At 44.6% G+C, this 25,617-nt stretch overlaps 1 protein-coding gene across 2 annotated transcripts; it reads right to left on the reverse strand.

The window, feature by feature from the left end:
* Nucleotides 1–1,738: 1,738 nt before the first annotated feature.
* On the reverse strand, nucleotides 1,739–21,967 carry clint1a (clathrin interactor 1a). Of its 2 annotated transcripts, none has more exons than XM_015975900.3 (12): nucleotides 21,801–21,967; nucleotides 15,053–15,157; nucleotides 13,211–13,307; nucleotides 12,951–13,059; nucleotides 9,690–9,854; nucleotides 9,342–9,525; nucleotides 6,401–6,617; nucleotides 6,228–6,321; nucleotides 5,337–5,393; nucleotides 4,658–4,953; nucleotides 2,317–2,509; nucleotides 1,739–2,243 (listed from the first exon to the last, which is right to left on the reverse strand). In XM_015975900.3, exons 1-12 carry the CDS (start codon nucleotides 21,839–21,841, stop codon nucleotides 1,960–1,962), a joined length of 1,842 nt encoding a protein of 613 aa, XP_015831386.3. In that variant the 5' UTR covers nucleotides 21,842–21,967; the 3' UTR covers nucleotides 1,739–1,959. The 2 variants fall into 2 exon arrangements, with proteins under 2 accessions (XP_015831386.3, XP_015831385.3); XM_015975899.3 differs by having other exon boundaries at nucleotides 4,658–4,956; nucleotides 21,801–21,966.
* Nucleotides 21,968–25,617: the final 3,650 nt, after the last annotated feature.

Consider the following 25,617-nt stretch of genomic DNA (forward strand, 5'->3'; position numbering starts at 1 on the left):
TGATGGTAGAGATGACCCAGAATCACATCGTCTTGTGTCCTCCATGTTGCACCAGAAAAATAAACGAGGACAACCTTCTAACGGTGGATTTTAATTGTTGATGAATTACAGGAGTGTGGATATCGTGTGGCCGTCAGGCTCAAGCGGTGCTATTTAAACACACTTTGCGTTGCTCTCATTGGTCGTTTAGGCTACCTGTGCTGTAGCCTGCTTGGGAATAAGTCTCCCGATGCACTTGGCTTTATTCCCACCAAGCAACAAAGTTAAAGTCACATTAAGTAAAATGCAATTTCAGAGCCAAGCGCATCGGTTTTGCTGCTGGAAGCAGTTCTGAATGAGGCTAATGACACAGCACACCAAATAACACACATCATTAACACGTTTAAATCAACTGTTTAATGCTGTCCACGAGGAGTCTGGTTGTGGAAATCAAATCAGAGCGGGAAGAACGTAAAGAAGGTTCTAAAGGGGTTCCTTACGCTAGTGTTCAGTAACAATCCCGTTGGTTTTAAAAAAGGAGCAGAATGATTTAAAGTAAAAAAACATTTCTACTGATATACATTAGAAGAAGAAGAAACAGCAAAGAGATTTTGGTCATTTCAATGCTTCAGACATCAATGCAAGGCTGCTATGTGTTGCTGTGCTCAGCCTGCAGCCCTGAGGGAAGTCCAGTCCTCCTCTCGTCAGTTATTCATCTCAAACGTACAAAAAAATGTCAGGCCGCTACGATTCAGTTCTGATTATCAATCACTCATTAGAAGGGGTGGGAAGCAGTCGTCAGCAGGCACTTGAACCACAAACCTCTGGAGCGCAGCTGAGGAGGGCTCCAGTCATCACGGGCCAACAACCATCAGTACATCTTCATCCAGCCAGCACCACCCAGATGGTAACGGTGTTCTGCACTGATGGTTGCTGTGACAACCATACAAGTGTGCAGCACCAGTGAGGATGGAAGGCACAGAGAAGATGCAACATTGAACACGTGTGAACTTTATAACAGTCACAGATCAAACCTGAGGTGTCGCCACGGGCTTGAACCGCTCGGGAAGAAAACAGGTGCTTGGGATAAACAGCACAGTCACATGCATGTGATGTCTGCAGGCAGCACACACGGCTACGACGGACCTGAGCTGCCTTCAGGTCAGTGAGAGATTTTAGGCACTCTGCTGTAACGTGATCCCTGTATGAGCTTTAACTGATCTCACTAGGATGCACGCCGACTATAATCATCTCCATAAAATATAGATATATCCTAAAAAAGAAAGGCCCACGATTCGTTTAGCTGAAGGAGGAATTCCTTGCATGAATCAACCAGTTTGACAGCAGATAACCGCTCCGTGTGCCGCGTCAGCGCTGCACCTGGACAGTTCACACTCGTGCACAAAGAGAATGAGATGGAACAGCATGCTCTTAGATCTGGACTCATCAGTTTGGTCTGTGTAGTAAAACACTTCTGCTGCCTCTCACAGGAACCTCACAACGTATTACAAGGGCTCAGAATGTCTATTTACATGTCAGAGAAAGATGGGGGGGGGGGGACATAGAGACGTAAATGAATCTTCAGCGTGCACTAGCTAGTTAAAATGGATGATGGTGTTATACAGATGTATGTATTCTCAACAGCAATTATCCAGCTACCTGTAGAAGTTACCTTGATTGAGGTTATAAAGCAAATCCCCGTTTAGTTTCCCTCGGTGGCACTTTCTTCTCCCCGCCCCAGCCCGGCAAACACCAGAGTACGTCCAGCCACCCTTCCACAGCACACGCATCATTGGTTCAGTCAACACACATTCATTTAAATCCACATGACTACATCATTTAAAACAACAGGGAGGTTGCAGGGTGTTGGTGAGACCATCGTGGATGTTATTCAAGTACTCTTTGTTTGGAGCTCATGATGATCCATCAACTATGGACGGCGAGAGGCTGCCACCACTTCTGATTACATTTTCTGTTTCATCATTTTCCAAAGTTGCCAAAGTCAGCAAAGGCGTCATGTTTGGGCTGCTGGACCATTCCAGGGTTCATCCCCATTCCCATCCCCATGGCACCAGGCATTCCCATGGTCATACCCCCTTGTGGCATCCCCATGTTCATGCCCATCCCCATCATGGCCTGGTTAGGAGCCATGCCCATTCCAGCAGCAGGATGCATCATCGCATTCGCAGGTGGTCTGATGTTGGTAGGTCCAAGATTCATACTGGAAAATCCCTGGGAGAGCATGTTGGCAGGCACCGGATGGCCTGGAAATCCAAACAAATGAGTTAACAGGTTAAAGTGAAAGATACCCGACCACCAGAAACCCTGCAGGCCCACCTTGCTGGAGGGTGTTGAGGCTCGGCTGGCTGGGCTTGGGAGGCTGCACGCCTGGGACCAGAAAGTCCAGGCTGATGTTCACGGTGTGATCCGACCAGGTGGACGGGAGAGATGCTTTGGCTCCGGAGCTTTGGGAGGCCGCTGCCTGCTGAACCGACTGTGGCTGCATAGGAACCCCGATGTTTAGAATGGGCTGAGAAAAGTCGGATGCATGTCAAATTAGACAATTCATGTCATCGCTCAATAAAGTACACAGCATCGCGACACAACGTCAAACACTGAGAACACAGAACAGAACGTTGTAGATGTTCTGGAATTAAAGGCATCAAACCCTCAGCGTGACCTACTTCACCCGTCAGAGGAACCTGCTGAAGGAAGTGGATGAAACAGGCAGGGCTGGTGTCATTTCAGCAAAACACAACACCTTTTTCTAAGGAGGCCAAGAACCTTTTAGCATGGAAATACAGTCGACACGTGCAAGCGTGTAGCGTTTCTTTAACCTCACGTCTCAATCCCATCATGCCTCAGTGGCAGTGGGTGTTCTCCACAGGAGCTGAATGTGAACTTCCATCTTTCAATCACACACATCTGCTGACACATGATGTCATTCAGAGTCATTTTCTATTTGACATGATAATGAAGCCGTTCAGAATCAGAAATGGTTTCCATGTTTAAACACCGGTCAGCAACACAATCCAGCTCCTCTAAAGCTTCTAGTGTAAACCGGCCGTTTCAACGTGGACAGACTCGTTTGTTTTTACCGTTGCGTCGATGATCGGCTGCTATGTGACTGGGGAGTTTAGGATCCAAAACTACGTGGAGCCTTTCCATGAAGAGGTCTGAAAGGTGAGGCAGCCCGGATGCTGTTTCCCAGCATCTCCTGAAGCAGCTTTGAGTTCAGGCACACTAATCGTTTCCTGTGTATTTGTGACCAATACCAACATGGGGCCTTTGGAGATCAGCTGTTTTTAGCGTGACTTTGGTGTTTTACGTTTTAATGACAGGTGGACTTTGGTAGCACCCTGTTCTTCTAAACAGGTGGCTCACTTCTGGTTTGTTGACTAATAAACTGGATCTAACCAGATCCACGGAGCTGGAGGCTCAGTCTTAAATGATAAATGGCCTGCACGTGTCTAGCACCTTACTGTGAATCACTCACACACTGGTAGTGATGAGCTACACTGTAGCCACCGTCGCCCCGGGGCTAGAAGATGGATTTCACATTCAGCCTGCATGAAAAGCTCTGAGTGATCGATCGTAGTTCAACAAGAACAAGTAACAGTTTGTCAGTGAACTTGGTCTTTAAAGGGTTTCAAACACAAGTACAAGCTGTGAACACGGAGCGTGTCGAGTCTTACCCCAAAATTCCACTATCTCCGCTCTGCCCCCGGCTTTCCGCTGCTGCTCGCTTCCAAACTCAAATTATACTATACCCGCTCTACAACGGCTCCGCTCCGGTGCGGAGACCTGAGGTGCGCAAACAGGCATGCGCGGGATTTTCGAGACCTTGCGATACAGTCCGAGCAATAAACGCGGACGTTAGATCCAAACACTCGTGTGGGAGAAGCATCGGCATGAACTGTTTAATCTGCCCATCATGTGTGTTGAGAGATCAGCAGTGTTTGGATCAACAAAGTGTGACTACTTTGATAGTGGAAACGGTATTTATGGCTTACTTTTGTGCATTTAAAGTTCAGCCGCCATTGATAGTTGTTAAAAGTTGTTAAACCTGTGCATATGAAACAAAAAACGCCTTTTGTTTATCGATTTATTGTGAAAAACGGAAGTTGTGCTTGCTCCCTTTCCTGTTGGGCGTTTGTGATTTCTGTCCATTGACTGCGGAGGTGCTCCGGCGTCCGGCAAAAATAGAACCGATCCTATTTTTTTCTGGATGGTGGAATGGCGGGCGGCGCAGTAGTGGAACAGCTCTGATTGACTACAACGGGACCGACTTTGCTGCGGAGTTCGTGCCGGAGCGGAGGGGAGATAGTGGAGTTTTGGGGTTAGGGACGAACCACTCTACTCCCTAAAGCAGTTGTTTAACCCTTCCACTCTCCTATCAGGTGACCCCGCCAGGACAGGGGTGGGTAAACAGAGTTTTAAGTTTATCCCCTGGTAGGGGTGAAGTGATGCACCCCTCACATCAGAGGTCCCTCTGACCCCCTTAACAATGCGGGAAGGTTCAACGCATCTAATATTTTTACTTCCAGTGTGTAAACCTCTAAGGCAACATGCCTGCTGTCTTCCCTGAGACAGTTTGGACGAATGATCTACAGAAGTTATACATTATATCATCCAAATTAATTATTAAAAACGGACGCTGGCATGCAGTCAGGCATACCTGTGACATGGACTGGGGAATGACCGTGGTGCTCACACTCTGTGTGCTGCTCATGCTGAAGTTGAGGCTCTGAGAGGAGGTGATGGACGGAGTTGGCCCCATCAGGTCAAACAGGTCTGCTGAGGCGGGACCCGAGGCTGGAGCTGGAACCGGGGCTAAGGCAGTAGGAGAAGCTGCTGTCATGGCTCCGAAAAACTCATTTCCACTGGTGGCAGGACTCGGAGCAGACGACGGCATCTGACCTCCAGGAAAGGCATTCCATTCACCAAAGTCTCCGTTGGGGCTGGAAGCTGCAGCTGCTGCCACACGATAAAGGAAATGGATGTCAGTATCATCACCTAGATACAAATGTATTATACAAAGACCAACTAAAGGTCCAACTTTCTGAGCCAAGTTTAGCTTCATCTGGGAAATCCTCAGTGACCACTGGCGCTGCATCTTAAATGTCACCGAACTGACCCAGCGTGTTGTCTCAGAGCTCCTCCACCCCCACCACCATCTTCTGTCCTTGTCTCCTTGTCATCCATAACAGGAGCTGATGTGTGTCTGTTCTTATTATGCAGAGCAGGTAGCAGGCTCCATATGGTCAGGGCCCCCCCACCCTGGATCCTTCTGAATATTCTAGCAGTACAGCTACAAGACAGCATACACGCTAACAAAAAAATGATCTGGAACATACCGGATCCCGAGGAGAGTCCAGCTGACGAGGCGAAGTCAGCGAACCCACCGATGAGGCCTGCGTTCAGAAACAAAACAGTCAGGTTTTCAAACAGGTAAGTTCCAGGTGTCGCTTTGGAATTGTTAGCATTCCTGAAATGTTGGAAGTGCAGGACAGACGGGAGGGGTTGCAGCAGTGAACATGCGGATAGGCCAAACATCTGTTCAGTGCTCCCACTCTCACCACTCAAGGGACTCTTCCAAAAAACATCTGCTGTAGTTAGTTTATATCTGTCTACTCCCTCCCCCTGCTGTCCCCTAACATCAGCAGCCGGCTATCATCAGACCCAACTCAGTCGATCCAGATCACTACTAGATTTATTTGTTTTGTTGGTTTTAAACAAAATCAGCAGCGACTAAAAGTTTCATCCCAAAAGTCCCAGTTTGGCAACTGATCTCACAAAAAGTCCTCATGCAGCTAGTGGTGAGTAGAGTTGCAACGATGAACCGGTTTGGCTATTCACCGCCGTTAAAACTTCTCCTTTTACACCAGAATAGGCAGACCTAAGGGTGTTTGTAAAGCTTAATAACATACTTTTATTTTATAAATCATTTTTCTAATAAATATTTCTAAGCAGCATCTGAGAAAAACAGCAATCGATATCTTCTGGGGTTCAAAGCCTTCATAGAAAGTGTGTGTGTGTGTGTGTGTGTGTGTGTGTGTGTGTGTGTGTGTGTGTGTGTGTGATCTATACACGTTAAAGCAGTTGTGACATCAATTCACGTAAAATAACTGCGGTAATTGTGAATCCAGGATGATTTCCCAGACTAATTGTATTTTACCACCAAAACCTCTAATGGTTCCAACCCCAGTGGTGAGATGGCTGACAAGAAAAGTCTTACTGGATTATACCTGAGGCAGCAGGTTGGGTAGGGGTGGTGTCCACCATTAGCAGGTCAGCTAGGCCCGTACTCACAGGCAGAGGGGCTGCTGCTGCTGGCTGGCTCTAGGTTTACAAACAAACGGTGAATCACATATCAGAACAAACACAGGAACACCGATCAATACCAGCTAAGCTCTTCTACCGGTTTGACGGGGGTGTCTGGGCTCTGGTCTCCTGTGTAGTGAGCTGCAGCCCCCAGGTCCACTTTTTTGGACGGTGCTCCTTTCTTCCGCGTGGCTGTTGTCTCCGTTGCTTGGACGATCTGCACACTCTTGGTTGTAACAGTCTCCTCATCATCTTTGAACTCTTTCTTGGCTTTTCCATTGTAAGACGAACGATCGCGGTCCTCCTCGTTGTCGCTGTAGAGTAAATGACATTTACCAGGTTAAGCAGGGGCTTAGTTCTGAAGCTGTTCCAGCAGCTGAAAATGAGGTGGCCCCAAATTTTTGCTGAGTCTGCGTATGCGGTCGATTACACAACAGGTCTTCCCCATTTTGGTTCTGTTTTATGAGTCTGGTGATTTTCAGGGGTTTGGTGTCACTCACGGAGGCTGAATTGTTGACAGAAAAGTGATGACCAAGTGTTCTCAACACTTTTAAACTCGGATGCTGAAGTTCTTGGTGATTAGACATCTATTTAAATGTGATCAAAACTAGCTAAGCTGACCTGAGCAAAGTCTCTGAGCGAATAATGAATCAGTTATTGTATCCAGAGTTGGACTTTTACTCTTTTAAATGTTCATGGCCTGCGGTTGAGGGATCAGACGATGAGCAGCCGAAAACCCTCTTATGGTAATTAATGCCAATGGAAACGGTGTTCCCTCAACCGGATGCGGGTCATCGGGGCACGTTGACGAGGTTCCTGTCGGCCAGACCTGCACCCTAGAGCCTGGCCGGGCACAGCCCAAACCCGCTAATCCCCCTTCCCATGGGCTCACCACTCGGAGGAGCCAAAGGGGTCGAAAGCAGTGGGTGTGTTTCCACCACAGGAACTTCAGGGTAAATTTGCAGGAACTTCCCGACATGCGTGTCTCCACTTGGCCGAGCCAGCCAATCAGGGGTAGGTACTCATAATGACCTAGTGGAGTAGCTGGGCGAAACTTCTAGTTAACTCATGCCGATTGGTTGTAACTCAGCAGGAAATCACATCAGCAGACGCCGTTTAGAAGAACGGGCATTGGTAAGATAGGAAGAGTTACATGCGAAGCAGAATGGCAGCAAAAGAAAATAAGCCGTTACTACCGTATTTTCTGGACTATATGTCACACTTGTTTTCATAGTCTGGCCGGTCCTGCAACTTATACTCCGGAGCGACTTGTATACCAAATTATGTAGGCTGTACCGCGCTGCTGCTGCGGGCCGGCTCCGGACCAGGAACGAGCTCTCCCCGCCCGCTGGGAGGGTTTCTAACACCACCATCCTCTGCTGGAGACCATGGCGCGCTGCTGTGCCCGCGTTGTTTATTCTGTTATTGTTACCGGTACTCGTCTTGCAATGTGAAACGCTTGGTCTCAGGTTTTGTAAGAAAAATAAAAATTTTCCCCAAAATGCGACTTATATATGTTTTTTTCTTCTTCATTATACAGTTAATGGCTGCTGCCACTACTCCGGAGCGACATAGTCCAGAAAATACAATAAACTCCAAACACTGGAAAGCATGGAAGAATTCCCTCACAATGACATAATTCAAGCGGCTTTGTTGTCTCAGAGCGCCGTAAAACACTGAGCTTCTTATGGTCATTAAACACCACATTTTACATGACACAACTACTCTCGTCCTCTGAATGGATTAAATTATGACACACGTTGACAGAAAGACTGTTAATGTTATTGTGGATGCTTTTTGATGCCGACGTCACGCACTGCCGAAGCAGTCGCGATACGCCGACGTTTGTGCAAAGTCCTGAAAATGCCGAAGTTGAATGGAGCTGAAAGGACCGGGACATTGCATCTCCCAGTCAATTTCCTTGTCCCAGAGTTTAGACTGAAGTTCCGACACGGAAAACATAGCTAATGTGAGATTGGCTGTTTAGCCGGCTCTTAAGCGACCTTAGTGGCCTACAGAAGCTGGCTGTCTGCACTTGGAATGTCTCCCTTTGCCTACGTGTAGTGGAACAGGTCCTGATATCGCTTGTGCACCATACAACAGGTTAGACAACACATGCCTTTCGAGTCCTTGAGGGGCTTGCTGGAGATCACTCCTGGTGACTCCCTCTCTTCAGCTGGAGGACATTAACGCTCACGTGGGATATAACGGATACCTGGATAGGTGTGGTTGGAAGGAATGGTCCCACAATCTGAATCCGATGGTGTCCATGAACATTATGTCTAAGCATACGGGTGTCCATATGTGTTCTGAGGCCACATCTTGATGATCGACTTGCTGTCGTTTCATCTGATCTGTGGCCAGACGTCTTAGACCAGGGGTCCTCAATTGTAATGGTCCAAGGGCCACTCAACAAGAAGACCCAGAAGCCAGAGGTCCGGACCGGGGTGGGGGGTCATGGCTGCCTATCGAGAACCGCTGTCTTAGATGCTCGGGTGAAAAGTCATCTTCAAGGCTGATATGTTTTATGCTTCTCAGTGACCGCTGGAGAGCGAAAATGATCAAATATATATAAATAAATAAATCAGTTAATCCTAAACATGATAAATGACCCACACTTGTATAGTGCCTTTAGAGTCCTAGATCTCTAAAGCGCTTTACACTACAGTGTATCATTCATACACTCTCTCTCTCTCTCTCACACACACACACACACACACACACACACACACACACACACACACACACACACACACACACACACACACACACACACACACACACACACACACACACACACACACACACACACACACACACACACACACACACACACACACACACACACACACACACACACACACACACACACACACTGATGGTGATGAGCTACACTGTAGCCACAGCTGCCCTGGGGCACACTGACAGAGGCCGTCCTAATAATTGTCAGTTATTCAGGCAGAATTCAGACTCGTATCCTTAAGCTTGTTTCATTTAAAACAGGGACGTACCACTACAGTCACCAAATAACATCCTACCTGAATCGGTCGGGTGAATCATCTCTGTCCTTCTTCCTGAACCTGTTTATGGTGTCATCGATGGTGCTGCCAATTTTGTCGCTGATCTCGCCCAACTTCTCGCTGAAAGGGAAAGGACCTTTACTCTTGTCCCAGTCATCATCCCACTTTCCTCGACTTTCGCTTGAGTCGTACCGGTCCCCAGCTGATGAGGGGGAATGAATGAAAGTCAGACTGGTGATTCGGGCAACAGTTTCAGTTTTGCCCTTTTTAAGAACATTGACAACACATTCACAAGCAGTGGAGTAATTACTGTGCAGGAATGTAAAACTATTTTGAACACAGACACGCTTGTTAAATATTACTTACAGTAGCCCCGATATCCCATGGTGTTGGAGGAAACACCAACGTATTTATCTTTGTTCTTTTTAGCCTTTTTCCTTTCTTCTCTGAGCCTGTCGTCATCCTGAACAAAGTCCACAAGCTCCTTCACCTTCTGACGCACATTTATACCTTGATCCTTCCCATTCTCATCTAGCAACAGAGATTGACAGCATAAGAAAACCATGACTAATGAAATAAATTCACAATGAGCGGAGTTAAACAACATGAGTCAACATCTTGGACCGAGTGTTTGTGTCAGAAACTTGAACAGAATGAAAGCAGACTTAGGCCAGAGAATGTGTGTTAGGCACATCTCAGCACTTTATTTATTACAGCCCAGAATAAAACTAGTGAACATTAAAGGGACTTTATGGAGTTTTGAATTTTTATGCTCGTGATTGCCCCCTCAGGCCAAAAGTGTAACGGCAGCTTCAATGGTAGGCGCGCATGCTGTATGTGCACACTCCTTAACGAAAATAACAGCTGAGACAGTCCCTTGTGTGTGTGTGTGTGTGTGTACACACACACACACACATATCCTTGATGACAGTGTGTGTGTGTGCGCGTGCGTGCGTGTGTGTGTGGGGCCCGGAGGACAGGAGAACACGCAGCTAATTAATGAAATAATGTGGTTCTGTACCTTTCTCTTCAGCACAGCCGACAAAGGTTTATGATGGGTCAGTCCTCCTGCATGCTCAGATCATTCCCTTCCCTTGCTTGAAAAATTGTTCCAAAATGAAAGTTGAACCCACATCTTTTTTATCTATGAATTCAATGCCGTTCAGCGAGTCTCAAATAAAAATTTGGGCATCTTACTGTAAAAAAATATACCATTAATGTAAAAAATAAACTCTAAATAAATTATGTTCACATCCAGAATCAAACCCAGGTCTTCTGCACAAGAGTCCGACGTCTTACTAGGTGAGCTAAAGCGCCTGTTATATACTTTTCATCTGTCACATTTATATCCTTGATGACAGCTGAAACAACGTTCAAAAAACGGTTCGGAGCGAAAATGGCTATTTTGTTGCTAACTTGCAGGAAAAATCTAGAAGAAAGTTCTACAGAAAGTAGCTAAGGGTCCTCAGAAATGTAGCTAGGTTTGCAGGGGTGGACATTAACTTCAAAACCAACCGGCCAGCGGGGCCGGTAACTCTGAATATCTACCGGCCCCGCTGGCCAGCTGCCAAAACGAGTCAAAATAACAACTGAACCGTTTTAAATGTAATAAACCTTCATTTTGTACACATTCACAAACATAATAACGTATTCAAGTTTGAATTTGTTTGTTCCCTCAACTAAACTCGATTTTGTCGTCGCATACTTCCGGCATACAACGCAGTACATCACCAACTCCGCTTTGCTGTATTCGAGCCATTGACTGTGTTCGAGATAAGCCAGTTCTGTGCAGATTAGACCAGCAGTGATTGGCGAGCGGTGCATGCCGGTTAGATTTGTGTCCGAATTGACGCCGACTTGCTCTGACGTCATGCATACGTAGGCAACGATAACCTCGTGAGATCAAGGCGGCCGCAGATTTTGGAGCAAGGCGCTGCAGTTGCTCTCCCTCGGCTGCAAAACCTAGAGGATGATGGGAAACGCCTGGCTCTCACCTGATCTAAGATCGGATTGGTTCATATTTTGATCCAAACATCTGGTGGTAGAACATGAAATGTTAGTTGATCACATGTATTCTGTAAATCATGTTATGCTGATGATGATGACTATATAGGCCATAAAGAGAAATGTGTTTTGTGTTCTTTTGTCACGTTTCCTATGAGCACACTGAAGCTACAGCTGATAACCTTTACTTATTATTACAGTCATGTCTTCATATACAACATATGATATCCACAAGCACGTGAGGATGTGTTTCAGCTGCTAACAGGCACCAGAATTAAAATTGAACAAGTGTGAACTCTAACAGGATATCTTCAGCCACCGTCACCTTCGAGCTACACATGCAGGGAAGTCCAAGAGATTCAACTGGCAGAAACAACTCTCTCTCTCTCTCTCTCTCACACACACACACACACACACACACACACACACACACACACACACACACACACACACACACACACACACACACACACACACACACACACACACACACACACACACACACACACACACACACACACACACACACACACACACACACACACACACACACACACACACACACACACACACACACACACACACACACACACACACACACAGGAAAAGAGAGCTGAGATAAGGCAGAGGAAATGGAGGACACCAAGTAGTTGAAAGAAAAACTACAGCTGAGCCGAGGCGCGCCTCGAATGGGGCGCGCCTGATCTGAACTGAGGAGCAGGCGAGCAGCGGCCGAATTTCGTGAGCGATTCGCTTCTCGGCGCTTCCGCGGACGGTGTGTCCCCGGCGTAAACGCCGGCTTTCGGCCACTCCCCCTGCTGCTTCCGTCTGCTCTCGTCTGTTTTCCAGGCGAGGCTCTGCTCAACTCAAAAACGGCCATTCTCTGCGCCTCCCGTCTTCTTTAAACCGCCAAGAATCATTCCACCTACGCACACGCTTCTCTGCTTCATACCGTTTCGAACTGTCTCGCTTCTCCTCACCAGTTTTAAAGCATTTTGCTGCTAGAATCGTGCAGTACGTGCACGAATCGTACAAGTGCAGTACGTGGCTAGAGGCGTGCAGGTTCACGGGCGCGAAACGAAAACGGAGGCTTCCTACAGGGCGCGGCCATGATGTAGGTGAAAGCCGGTGTGTAAATGACAAATAAGGCTTGGGCGCCACCCGGGCGGTAAGTCGTCAAGTATTTACCGCCCGACGAGAAAATTTAGCGCCATTGGCGCTCGGGCGCTTTAAAGGTCCACCCCTGGTTTGTCACTAGGCGTTAGGAACAGCGACAAAGTGGCACTGCCTCTCTCTCTGCTGCTAAAGCTACGGATAGCAAATGCTACGGGCTATGCCTGAGCGTGAACGTGCATGAAGCAGCCTGCTCGACCCGAGCATCTCTCTTTTTCTGTGATTTTACAGGAAAACCGGCAATCACAGTAAAAATGCCAGGGCTCATTCTACAGGACCAGGGCATTGCAGGAGAATGTATGAAGAAGACATTTATTATTTCTATACATGTTTTGGCTGTCAAACTTCCATAATGCCCCTTTAAAGCCCTATCATGCAAGCTCAGTTCTAAGTTTAATGAAATATTTCATCTTTTTGGGTAGTAAAAACAACCATCAAACAGACACATACCTACAAAGTGGTAACTTTCCAAAGATCTCAGGTCATACAGATGTTCTCTGGCGCTGGTTACAACTCTCTCTGATCCATTTCTGATTAGATGGGCCAACAACAACAACGACTGTAAAACAGAAGCCCAGCAGCAGTTAAAACAAAATACCAGTAGATTGGTTCTTCTTCCTCCAACTAGACTCAATGCTCCTGGACCGTTTTAGCCTTCGTTACAACAGTGTTTAAGCCCCATGTCACCAATGAGCAAACGTTTAACAGACCTTGTAGACTCTCCTCCAGTTCTTCTTGTTGTCCCTCAGCATGCGGGCCCACAGCATGTTCATCACCTCTGGGAACTGCTCATACATGAAGGTGCACCTGTTTATACACACATTCACCGGAAATGAAAAACATGGAGCAGGAAAGCCGTCTCACTTACAAAGGAACTGAACAACAGGGCCCACCCACGCCTGGTCAAGGCCGTTCACGATGAACAGATCAGAAAAATAAACCCAACGCATGTTTCTGACACTCTTCAGCCTATTTAGGCTTCATAACAACACCAACACCCACACACAGGTTTCCAGCTCATACAAATTCAGCCAGACAGCCAACAACACACAGCAGTACCAGAGAGCATGGTCTGCACAACCATGAGCCTGTAAAAGTGTCAACTTTTATAATTAATATGGAAATTTAAAGGAAAACTGTCAGTAGTTATACCAAACAGGTGAAAGTAGAGTAAAACCATCAATCTACTTTTAAACTAATTAAGTATTTTAATAAACTAGGCTCTATGGGTGTAGTGCCGAACAAAGAGCTTAAGTCTTTTACCCTTCGGGTCGCCACGGGTCACCTGACCAAAGTAAAAAATAAGTTCATTTCCAGTCCGCTTTGCCTTACGACAGGGCTTATTCAATTCCAGGCCTTCCAGCACGTTTTAGTTGTAACCCTGCTTCAACACATTTGATTTCAACAAGCAGGTGACTAACAGGGTTCTGCAGAGCCTGATGAGCTGCTGCACAGGTGACTCAATCACTGAATTAAGTGTGTTGGAGCAGAGAAACCACTAAAACGTGCTGGATACCGGCCCCCAAGGCCCGAACTTGAATAGGCCTGCCTTACGACCTGAATCACACATATGCTGTACTTCAGTTTAAATGAATAACTGTGTTTCCACTATGTCTGCCATCTTTCTTATTCTTGACTGGTTTGATGACGCAAGTTTGGCGAGACGAGCATTTGGAGTCCTCTACGAGTTTTCACACAAAACATAAAGGAACTTTCGCCGCTTGCTGTAAATAAGCGCTTTATTGGTATCAAACTGTGCCTTTAAAATTCACGGACATCAGATGTGAAATCCATGGCACATATCAAACGGGATCAGAAAATAACGTATTGGCTCCCCTTTTTTTGGGGACCCATGGACTGGAAGTAGATGGGCGTGTCTTAGGGCTTACTATGCAGAGAATGAATATGAAGCTTTCTGACTCAATACAAAACATTTCTGTACAACTCACAGCAAACACATCATCAGCTAAATTACTTCATGTCTTTGTTGGGTCAAACTAAACTTACAGTGTTAGAGATTTTTAAATGACTGGCTTAAAAATAATAAAACTGCTGCTGAGGTAAAATGACTCCAGTAATTAGACTGTTTTCAGGAGACCAACATGTTCAAAAGAGGATGATAAATGATAAATGACCCGCACTTGTATAGCGCCTCTCAGAGTAAGGACTCCAAAGTGCTTTACACTACAGTGTATCATTCATCCATTCACACACTCATTCATACACTGGTGGGGATGAGCTACGATGTAGCCACAGCTGCCCTGCCCTGACAGGCGCCACTGGTCCCGCCGACCACCACCAGCAGGCAAGGTGGGTTACGTGTCTTGCCCAAGGACACAACAGCAGAATTCTCTGTCCGGAGCCTGCAACCTTCCGATTACTGGACAACCCACTCATCCTGTTGAGCTACTGCTGCCCCTTATATTGTGAACAAAGATGAAAACAAATGTGAAAACGCAGCAAGAAAATCATTTCTGAGGAGTGTTACAGCTGTTTGCAGTCATTTACAAACCCTTGGAAATTTTTCGGCAGGACACACTTTGTTTTCTTACCTTGCAATTTCAGTCATCAGCTGTCCCGAAGGTCCCCAGGGATCATCGTTGGTGGCTTCTCTAACTTTAGACTCCACCTCTGAATAGTTCATCACAACATTGGTCCTGTGGATTCAATCAAAAACATCTTCACTGTTCAAATTCAGTAATCCTATGGGATTTATGCATTTCAGGACATTTGGACAACTGAAACCAACCCCCTGAAAAATAATGAAAGAATGGTTCCTCCACAGCAGCCACGCCCATGCTTCAGTTCCCTTATAAAGATACAACTACAATAGGAAGCGTTTGTTATGGGGCTAAACCGACATGCAAATCTGGACCCCGCATAAAAACACATTAATGAAACTTGCAATGGTAATAAGAAAAGCTGGTTTTGCCAGACGTGGGCGAGCTCTCTTTTGCCGACACTAAGGAACCAAAAAGGAAAAAACTCCACCTAAACTGTAGATCACTGTGCTCCATTGAGGTTAACAGAGAATTAGTTCTAAAATGACCGTTTTACAAGGGCTTGTGGTAAAAACAACTATGTCCATAAACACTTTAGTGAAAAATGAAGGATAGAGCCTTGCACTGAAGCCCTAGGCCCTCGGGCCGGGCTTCGGGCCAACGACTGTGTAATTACCTCAGACACGGGCCGGGCCGGGTGCCTTTATTTTTAATCAAATTCATAATAAAAAAAAAAAATTGAAACACTTAAACCAGGGGTCGGCAACCTGTTCCCGTCAAAGAGCCATTATTACCCGTTTCCAACAGTAAAGAAAACACTGGGAGCCACAGCAGCCACGGCGTTGTGGGCGGGGCCTACCCTCAGACAGCAGAGCGCTGCTCACAACAGGTGACAGCAGCCAGTACCGGTCGCTCGTGTACGTCAAAGTTATCGTTCACAAGACGATAATCAATAAAATGATTTATATAAAGTGGATCCAGAAGTTGTAGCCCGTCTCTGCCTACAATATTCTGATATTTTTCACCCTGTTGGTGGTTTTACTAAGCAGGTGCCACTTTTGTCAGATGTTTCTTTTTAAAACATGTTTAGACTGTTCAGAATACAAATCCAGGCTCTGTCACGTTTGATTGTTGTAATTAAACTTTGTAGGTGGGGAAGGTCAGAAAAGGATCCGATCATTTTGTTTTTCCCTCATTTACAGTGACGGAGATAACGGCGCAGTGCGCCTGGCTCTGGTGTTAATCAAGTTTAATTTTATCTCTTTGCAACAATTTTCACAAGAAAACAGAACAGTTAAAAGCAGGGCTTGTGTTGACCGGACAGTTCCCGTATTTGACCGTTTATTTTGACGTAGAAAGAATAGAAAGAATTACCCCGACGCATGCAGACGAACTGACACTTTATTCTACGCACATCGCAGATGTAGCTAAATCACTCAAGAAAAGATTCCCATCTGAACACCTGAGCTGTACACTGCTCAGCGCAGCTCGCTGTCAGCGCGTGTACTACATAAGGCACACAGCGAGCTGAAGATGTGGAGAGGGGCTTGGAGCGCGTCGCAGAACCCAGTGTTGGGCAAGTTACTTCAAAACTGTAATGCATTATTTATTACTTGTTACCCTCATTTTAAAGTAATTCATTACATTACAATATTACTGATTTTAAAATGTAAGGCATTACACTACTTTTGCATTACTTTAAGTTACTTTCACCAAAACAACTTCAGTATGAATCTGGTAATGTGACGCTCAGTGAGCTCATGACATATATGTGGAAGGTGATGTGGTGTCTGAGCTAGGACTGCTGTTAAAAACAGTCAGATATAATAACAGTGTTTTAAAATGATTGTTTATTAAATAAAAGCAACAACAATCTGTACTCTCAGCACGCTGCCATCTTATATTAACTGAGCAGGGAGTAAGGTGGTGGGGGCTCCAAGCCTACATTTGCCTTGGTCCCCAAATGCCTTGATACGGCCCTGGATGTGGGACTGACTTCTGGGGTGATCTGATTCTATTACATGTATAAATGCTCATATATTATTGATTTTTACTGGTAAAAATGTGTATTGGGGATAAATCTACCTACTTTTTTTCTTTTCAAGCACTTTGTTTTGTTTTCTTGATTTTATTTGAATAATTTCCTGCCCTCTCTCTCTCTAACCTTCCTGCATGCTGCATGTTTTCTCCGTCTTCCAGAAAAAACAGTTTCCTAGACTTCCTACTTTCTAACTAATCAGCCAAAGGGATCTTCACATGCGCGGCGCTCCAGCAGTAATGAGTTGAAATCACCGGGGCCCAGATTAACTCAGATGAGGCAAAGTATGTCAGAAAAGCACAAAATACCAGAGAACATGCGCTGATATGAACGATCGCAAGTGAATTATTTTGTTTTAGTGGAGTGATTTTGTGAATGTTGCAGCGGCCGCGTGCGGGACGCAGCTGGAGTATTTGAGCCGTTACCGCTGCGTCCTCTCTGCCCGCAAAGCTGAGTCCATAAATGACGTAATATATGCAGATACTGGATCTTTCTTCGGGTTTCCCGCAATTTGAATTTTTAAGGAACACATCTTGATTCTGGGTTTAAAAATGCATTGTAATTACCGCGTTACTGACAATTGTACCAAGTAAATATTACCATTTTTTTCCCTGTAATGCCTTACATTACCACATTACAGCAAAAAGCAATGCATTACAGTAATTAATTACTTTTGTACCACATTACTCCCAACACTGGCAGAACCAGAGCGCATGCAGGAAGATTCCTCCGACTGAATTCAGTCAGAGGAATCTTCCTGCTGATCTGAATCTGATGCGGCTCTCTGTGTTTGTAAAATAATGAATGGATATTTAAATAAAAAGCGTTATATTTTACTGCATTAATTTTACACCTGTATGCCAATTCTAAATGTAAAGATTGTCTGCGTAAACCTGAACAGGTCCAACCCGGTCTTACTGTGAGACCGGGTTGACGCGTCATGCTTGTGCGTAATCATAGGAGCTTTCTGAGCTGAAGAGGATGTGAGATTCTGGGATTCTCCTCAGACGGCTCCTGGATGTGTCGCCACATTGGAGACAGGAACAAGCACAATTCAGCCAAAGTTTCATAATCAGGGAACATTTTCTAAGTGACAAGTCTCTCTGAGAGACCGGGTTTGGAAAACACTCGCTTCAGTGGGAGGAACCTTCCCGCATGCGCTCTGGTTCTGCGATGCGCTCCAAGCCAATCTCCACAACTTCAGCTCGCTGTGCACATATGTGCTGACAGCGAGCTGCGCTGAGCAGTGTCCAGCTCAGATGTTCAGATGGGAATCTTTTCTTGAGTGATTTAGCTACATCTGCGATGTGCGAAACGAAGAAAATGTCAGTTTGTCTGCATGCGTCGGGGTAATTCTTTCTATTCTTTCTCCGTCAAAATAAACGGTCAAATACGGGAACTATCCGGTCAACACAAGCCCTGCTTTTAACTGTCTTGTTTTCTTGTGAAAATTGTTGGAAAGAGATAAAATTTAACTTGATTACCACCAGAGACAGTGCGCTGTTATCTCCATGACGGTAAACGAGGGAAAAACAAATTGATCGGATCCTGCACGTATTTTAACACATTGGTCAGTATTGACACACTTTGTTTTCATTTAGTTGGTTAAAAAAAAAGTCGGGCTCGGGTCGGGCCAGAGAATCCTGAAAACCTTTTCGGGCCGGGTCGGGCTGGGGCTCCACCCCCTTGGGCCGGACACGGGCTCAGATTTTAGGCCCGTGCAGGGCTCTAAGTAACGGAAATGTGAGATCAAATGTTTACTTCGAACATTTAGACTAAACATTAAAAAATATTCAACATGTGAAAGAAATACAAATAAGGTGGATTTACATAGTATTAGTACACTGTTTACATTACTTGATAGAATCGCTGTTCCAGAAATTATTCTGAATCCCAATTTAAAGCATTCCTCATTTACAAAAGTGACTTGAGTCGCCTATTCATCAGTAATCCAAAAGGGTTCAAATGAAGGCAAATTCAAGAAACCAAAGAAGTCCAGTTCACCAGCATATTCAGCTGTAACTGGTTAAACTGGTTTTCAAGCGGATTTCTACAGTATTTGCATCACAGTGATCCGTATATTTACCTGCAAAGGCCTGTGTGTGCTCAGATGTTTTGTGAGTCACAACTCATTAACTTAAAACAAGTTTCTTACACAACTTCAGATGCGTAAGGAAAAACCAGAATGTCATTCTGCAAGTCCTTATTCATGAAACTCGATCACAACTTTATCTGAGGTGAGGCGAACAAGGAATCTGAAACTCAAACCTTCTCATGTGTGCTTCACAAATGCCACATACGCAGTGAAACACAGATGTCAACAGCACAGATTTGTTCTACAGCTGGCATAATGGAAGCCCGACACGCTCGACTTTGTGACTGCATCACCTCTGCAGCAGGTCCTCGAGTTCTTCAGAAGCTTTCCATTCTTCCATTGATCCAAATAAGGTGTGCCGTTGCAGGAAAACATAAAACATGCAGGCAGGAAGACACCTATAGTTATATTCCTACTCATCACCCTAACAAGCAACTCTTTGGTAAGATGAAACAATAGGACTTGTGGCAAACATGCTAAGAAAGTTTAACACCCTTTGTTATTTATCCTATATTACTACAGAAGGAGCAGGGTAACTAGTCACAGATGGTCGTGAAACTCTGATTTGATTCCAATTCTGATGGTAATATTCTTTATGCAGCACTAGAATCAGTCGTTTTGAGCCATTTGTGAAACTTAAAATGGCCGTTGAAGGACCGACAGAACGCCACAGCAGGACACTACGCAGTGATGCAACAGGTTTATCTCTTCACTGATGAATATGCTGCAGTTTTAGCTATCAATAAGCTCAAACGGAAGTTCTGATACTCCCACTATGACACACTGTCACACAAATTTCCGCTGTGTCAGAGCATTTCCACTGCTGTTACTTGTGAGCTTCAGGTCATTTTATCTTTCATGTGACAATATTCACACAAAGAAATATTGCATTTTAACACCAGTGCATTTGTTCTACAGTAACAGTAGAACATAGCGTCTGATTAAAGATGTTATGGAGTGTTTTCAGACAGACAAAGCAAGTAAACATGCTAAACAACCATCCTACAACAGGAAGACAGAACAGAATGTAAATCATGCAAAAACAAAAAAACAAACAGAACATATGCCCCTTTCTTTTCTATTACTGACAGATTTTAAATATCAAAAAGGTCATGCTCTCGGAGTCGGGAGAAGATCGTTTTCAAAAGAACCAAAGCCATGAGTAGACTCAATAACATTCTATTGTCTGGGTCGACAAAATTAGCCACTAAACCTTTGAAGCGAGGGAAAGTTGTGCAATACCCTGGAGCAGAGTACAGTGCTGCACAGCATGCTCTTGTTCAGTCAGCAGCTGAAAGTAATCTACGGTCCAAAACAGAACAAAGTATCAGCCAATTTCAGTGTGAGATTGAAGAATAGCTCATGTAGTAAATTACTGGCCACCAGATTGCTAACCTATGTGATACCTCCATCAGATCACCAAAAATCACACCAAGGACTAACGCTGCATTTCCCACATAGTTTGACTCATTCTTACAACTTTCTTGACTGGATTATTTTAAACGATTATTACCATTTTAACTTAAGGAAAATAGCCATTAGCACATTGTTTCTCAATGCCACATAATAACAGTAGTAGACACTCGGGACTGGCTTGCCAAAATATTCCTTAGAAGCCAAGGCAAGATTACAACAAAAACAGATTATATAACCAACATAATATTTAAATAACTAGTTTTATCTCTAAAAGTAACAAAAAGGGTCATTATGGCCCTTTTTTTACCTTTAGAGATAAAATCTAATGTTTTAAGTTACAAAAGAACGAATGACGATATTCTCAAAACTGCCAATTTGGTGCTTTATGTCCCTCGGGGAGGCCCCTAACCCAACCATGAGAACCACAGCAATAAAAGCGGAAAACGGATCATTCACTCCACTATCACTCATCATGGCTCTAATGCTCTATAGCATAGTGCGATGATATTTACCACGCGATAAACTGACAATAAATGAGCTAATAAAAATGACAATAACACGTCAGTAACAATTTCATCAGTCATATTAAAGCTAACTTTCCTGGATATCTTGTTGAGCACATGGAAGGTTTCGGGTATTTGTTGCTTTTGTTAGTTCAACTTATTAACAATGTCATGATACAGCCACTTGGCTACGACATAAACCAGTAGTGTCGTAACTTTATAATAAACGACTACCATATAAGTTTAGCTACTGTACGATAGGTTTAACAAGTGTCTATAGCAAAACAAAGTATGCAGACTCCTCGTTTTAATGCCTAATGTACATTTCCAGACTGCTAAGGCTAAAATGGCCAGACGAGATAAACGTTTATTCCTTAACTTTCCATCAGACGAGAAGCTGTCAAACTAGCTTAGCTGGCTATACTTAAAAACTACATAATTAGCTGGTTAGCTGACCGGGTTAGATAGCGGAGTCGGAGAAACTTAAGTTCAAAACAACACGCCTAGTCTTATCATAACCTCCAATATGTCATGGCAGACAAGCACAAAGTTAAGTAAAAAGTACGTGTAACCACGCGTAATTATGATTAACGATGTTCGCAAAAGTTAGCTAACTGGCCATTAGCTTTTAGGCTAGCTAACTTGTTGGAGTGACGTCAAAGTTCTGAGTACGTGTCTCTTTCAAACAGGTACACTACAGGCAAAAATACCACTAAATAACTTAAACACGTTCCAGGAGATACTCACGCTTTGTCAACCAACTCCCTAACTTTCCACATGTTCAGCATGTTGGCTCTGTGAAAAGGGAGCTTTCTGCCTCAGCAAAACCCTTTACTCCAGACGAACACCGAAACCAAACCTTGAACTCTGAAAAGTAAACTATCCTTCTCCTCCTTTTCAAGACAGGAGGCGCAAACGCACCACCAGACAGACAGGAAAGGTTACTGAGAGAAATGCCCTTCTTACGTCATCAACAACCAAGCAGTATGGGAGTTGTAGTTTTTACACCATGCAAACGGCTACATCAGTGAACATATTCGTAAATTGATACCTGAATATGACAGGCCCACACACACACACACACACACACACACACACACACATATATATATATATATATATATATATATATATATACATACATATATATATATATATATATATATATATATATATATATACACATACATATATATATATATATATATATATATATATATATATATATATATATATATATATATATATAATATATATATATATATAATATAATATATATATAATATATATATATATATATATATATATATATATATATATATATATATATATATATATATATATATATATATATATATATATATGTGTATAGGTATATATATATATGTTAAAAGATAAAACGCCAGATGCAAAGAGACAAGCGACTGACTGAAATTTGTAGCATTTTGTTCATCATGAATTTCTTTCATTTGCTATATTTGTGTTTTGTTAATTAACATCAAGTCAGACAAAGGTCCAGTTCAAATCCCACTGTGCACAAATTCCAAATCATACAATTGTATTTATTTACATCATTTTCATATAATCATTATATCTATGTTCTTGACCAGTTAGACCTGAAAAAAGTACAGTAGCCTTTATTGTGACTGCAAAGGTATCGCTTTAGCAAATAAATGACAAATGCTACACACACTATGTTTATAAAAGAAAAAAAAAAGCCCATTTAGATAAGTCAAGACCATTGACATATTAAGAAGATCGACTAACCTGCTTATTGCTTTCTGTGGAGCAGGTTTGATGCCAAATGGGAGGTTCACACTACAGCCATTTTGGCCATGTCACACTTCTCGTCATGCCCAGACAATCCATAAATGGTAAAAGAGGTGGAGCTGAGGGTGGGGCTGTTACGGGTGGAACAGGGTTGGAAGAAATGAACCTTTGTAGCCACCAGCTAAATTGGGTAACCCAAGAAGCTAAGAATGAGTTCTGGGGCAGCCCACCCGTGCGGCTGCCTGGCTTCCATGCAAGGCTGTAGTCATGCTGGTCCACTCTAATATGGACTGTTAAAATACAAGCAGCGCCTCAGACCGCTGTGATCAGAGCCGGGCACCCTGGCCACTTGTGAGGTTATGCTCCGCCTCGGTCAGAGATCAGTGAGAGATTAGCTATATGCTTACTCAAGCTAACAGAGGTTTTTTTGGGTGCTTTTAGCAAGAGAAACGGGATAAAGTAACTCAAAAATCAACTCAAAGTGCAGCAGTGTTTCTGTAATCTCCCTCAGAGAGCCCCATAGGCGAGCAACACAACTAAAACCTAGCATGGAAGCCAGGCGGACGCACGGTGCATCTCGGGCCCCTTGGAAGAGAAGGAGCTTGTGGCCGCCTGCATGTAGCAGCTGGTTCTTGCTGAGAGACAGGAGGCCGGGTGCCCACCTTGCTGGGCTTCCTTCGATGAAGCAGCAGATTCACAGATTTCTGATCGCAGGACTGCCGCTGTTAAACGAAGAGACACGTTACCAAAACTCGGCAAACCTCTCTGTAGCGGCGACCTAACTAATCTTTGACCTCACAGGACCAGCAAACCCCCTAAGCCTCTGCTAGTCCAGTGCCTCTGCCTCAGTCAGCCAGCCCCACCAACACATTATATTTTAACCCATCTTCAGCAAAGCAGTGTTGTGATAAATTCATAGCATTTCCCCCATTCAACCAACAAAATAAAGTACAGAAATATAATTTTACAAACTGATAAAAATGAAGGAAAGATCTAGTGAATGATCTGTTAGCACAGTCAATACCACAGCTTTAGCCTGGCCTGCCAGACTCCTCCTCTGTTTAATTCTGCACAGAGAAAGGGTCTGGGAACTCTCCTATTCACATAACCCCACCCCCTGAGTGGCATACGTCACACACCACAACACTGAGATTGTCAAACATGGTGACTGAAGACAAGTTTGCTGCGGCTCTTTCCTCTGTTCTAAATGACTTGGACACGTCTTTAAAACAACAAGTAGAAGCACTAAAAGCCTTTCTTGTAAAGATGTTTGTGCTGTCGCCAGATGTCATTTTTGACTACAGCTAAAAAACTACAGCGTCGCGGACGTCTCACACACAGCGACGCTCAGTTTCTCATAAACAACGAAGACAGCGACAGAGTTTGCTGCGGCTCTTTCCTCTGTTCTAAATGACTTGAACGTCTTTAAAACCACAACAAGTAGAAGCGCTAAAAGCCTTTCTTCTAATTAAAAAGGATGTTTGTGCCATTGCCAGATGCCTTTTTTTTTACTATAGCTAAAAACGTTGGTTACGTATTGTAACCCCAGATTCTATGAGTCTAGTCGCAGCCCTTAAGCTAGCTGCTATTGGAAGGATGATCTCCGCATCAGCCAATCATGAAGAGCTTAAATGTACGCCCACCAATAGTGGGCCCCCTCGTGGTATATAACCGCAGTGACCCCACTGCTCACCTCCAATGGCTCTTATTCCATCATAACCAGTGGGGCCAGTGGCTTAAGGGCTGCGACTAGACTCATAGAATCTGGGGTTACAATACGTAACCAACGTTCTATTTCGTCTAGTCTTAGCCCTTAAGCTAGCTGCTATTGGAATAAGGCGCAGCTGGATGGGTTTACGCCCCACTGGTTAACACAACCAATGGACACACCCAATCAAATCTCCTCTAGTGGGGGACGTTCAGCCTCAGACCAGGCCTAAAGACTGAGGCAGGCACGATAAGAGAGGGGCCCCCACTAAAAAACATCATCCACAAGAGGATAAAATCCATCTCAGCAAGGCCAATGAGGTGCCATAAGCATTCATTTAGCCTGCTGGGGTCCAAGCACTGAACGAGTGATGGAACCTGAAGACACATCTCGTAAATAATAACGAGTAAAGGAACAGGGTGAAGCCCATGAAGCAGCCTGACAAATGTCTTCCATTGACACACCACTGAGGAGCGCCATCGAAGAGGAAATCCCTCTGGCCGAGTGAGCCCTGAGTGCCTCAGGGGGATCCCGCCCTGATGATGTGTAAGCGAGGGAAATGGCGTCACACAGCCAGCGTGAAAGGCGCTGGGCCGACAGCGCCTGACCAAGGGAAGACTCCCTGTAGTGCACAAACAGGTTTTGTGAGCGACGAATCCCTGAAGTGCGTGACACATATCGTGCAAGCGCGCGCACCGGGCAGAGAAGGTGAGAAGCCGCCTCCTCCTCAGAATTATGGGGAGGAGGAAAAAGTCCAGCCAATGAAATTGACCTGGATTTGAAGGAAGCATTAATGCTTTTGGGCACAAAGGCTGGGTTGGGGCATAAAACAGCAGACCCGCCATCCTCCCGGATCCTGAGGCATGCGGGAGCCACTGAGAGGGCGGTTAGGTCACTCACTCTCTTAACTGATGCTAGCGCCAGCAGCAATGCAGTTTTAAGCGACAGGAACTTGAGTGAGACCTGGTCCAAGGGTTCAAATGGAGCTTCAGATAAGCCACGCAGAACCACCGTTAGATCCCACTGGGGAAAAAGCGGGCGGGACACAGGTCTGTTCCTTCTGACACCTTTTAGAAAACGTTTTGT

This window comes from Nothobranchius furzeri, chromosome 2, assembly GCF_043380555.1.
Source record: "Nothobranchius furzeri strain GRZ-AD chromosome 2, NfurGRZ-RIMD1, whole genome shotgun sequence".
Classification (NCBI taxonomy): Eukaryota; Metazoa; Chordata; class Actinopteri; order Cyprinodontiformes; family Nothobranchiidae; genus Nothobranchius; species Nothobranchius furzeri.

Bases quoted from the DNA above. Each gene is read 5' to 3' on its own strand.
- clint1a (XM_015975899.3), bottom strand. From the start codon at position 21,841: ATGCTGAACATGTGGAAAGTTAGGGAGTTGGTTGACAAAGC. The intron at 9,855-12,950 runs GTATGTGTCTGT...CTCTGTTGCTAG, and splicing joins GGAAAGTTACCACTTTGTAG to ATGAGAATGGGAAGGATCAA. The intron at 2,244-2,316 runs GTGGGCCTGCAG...TTGGATTTCCAG, and splicing joins CCTCAACACCCTCCAGCAAG to GCCATCCGGTGCCTGCCAAC.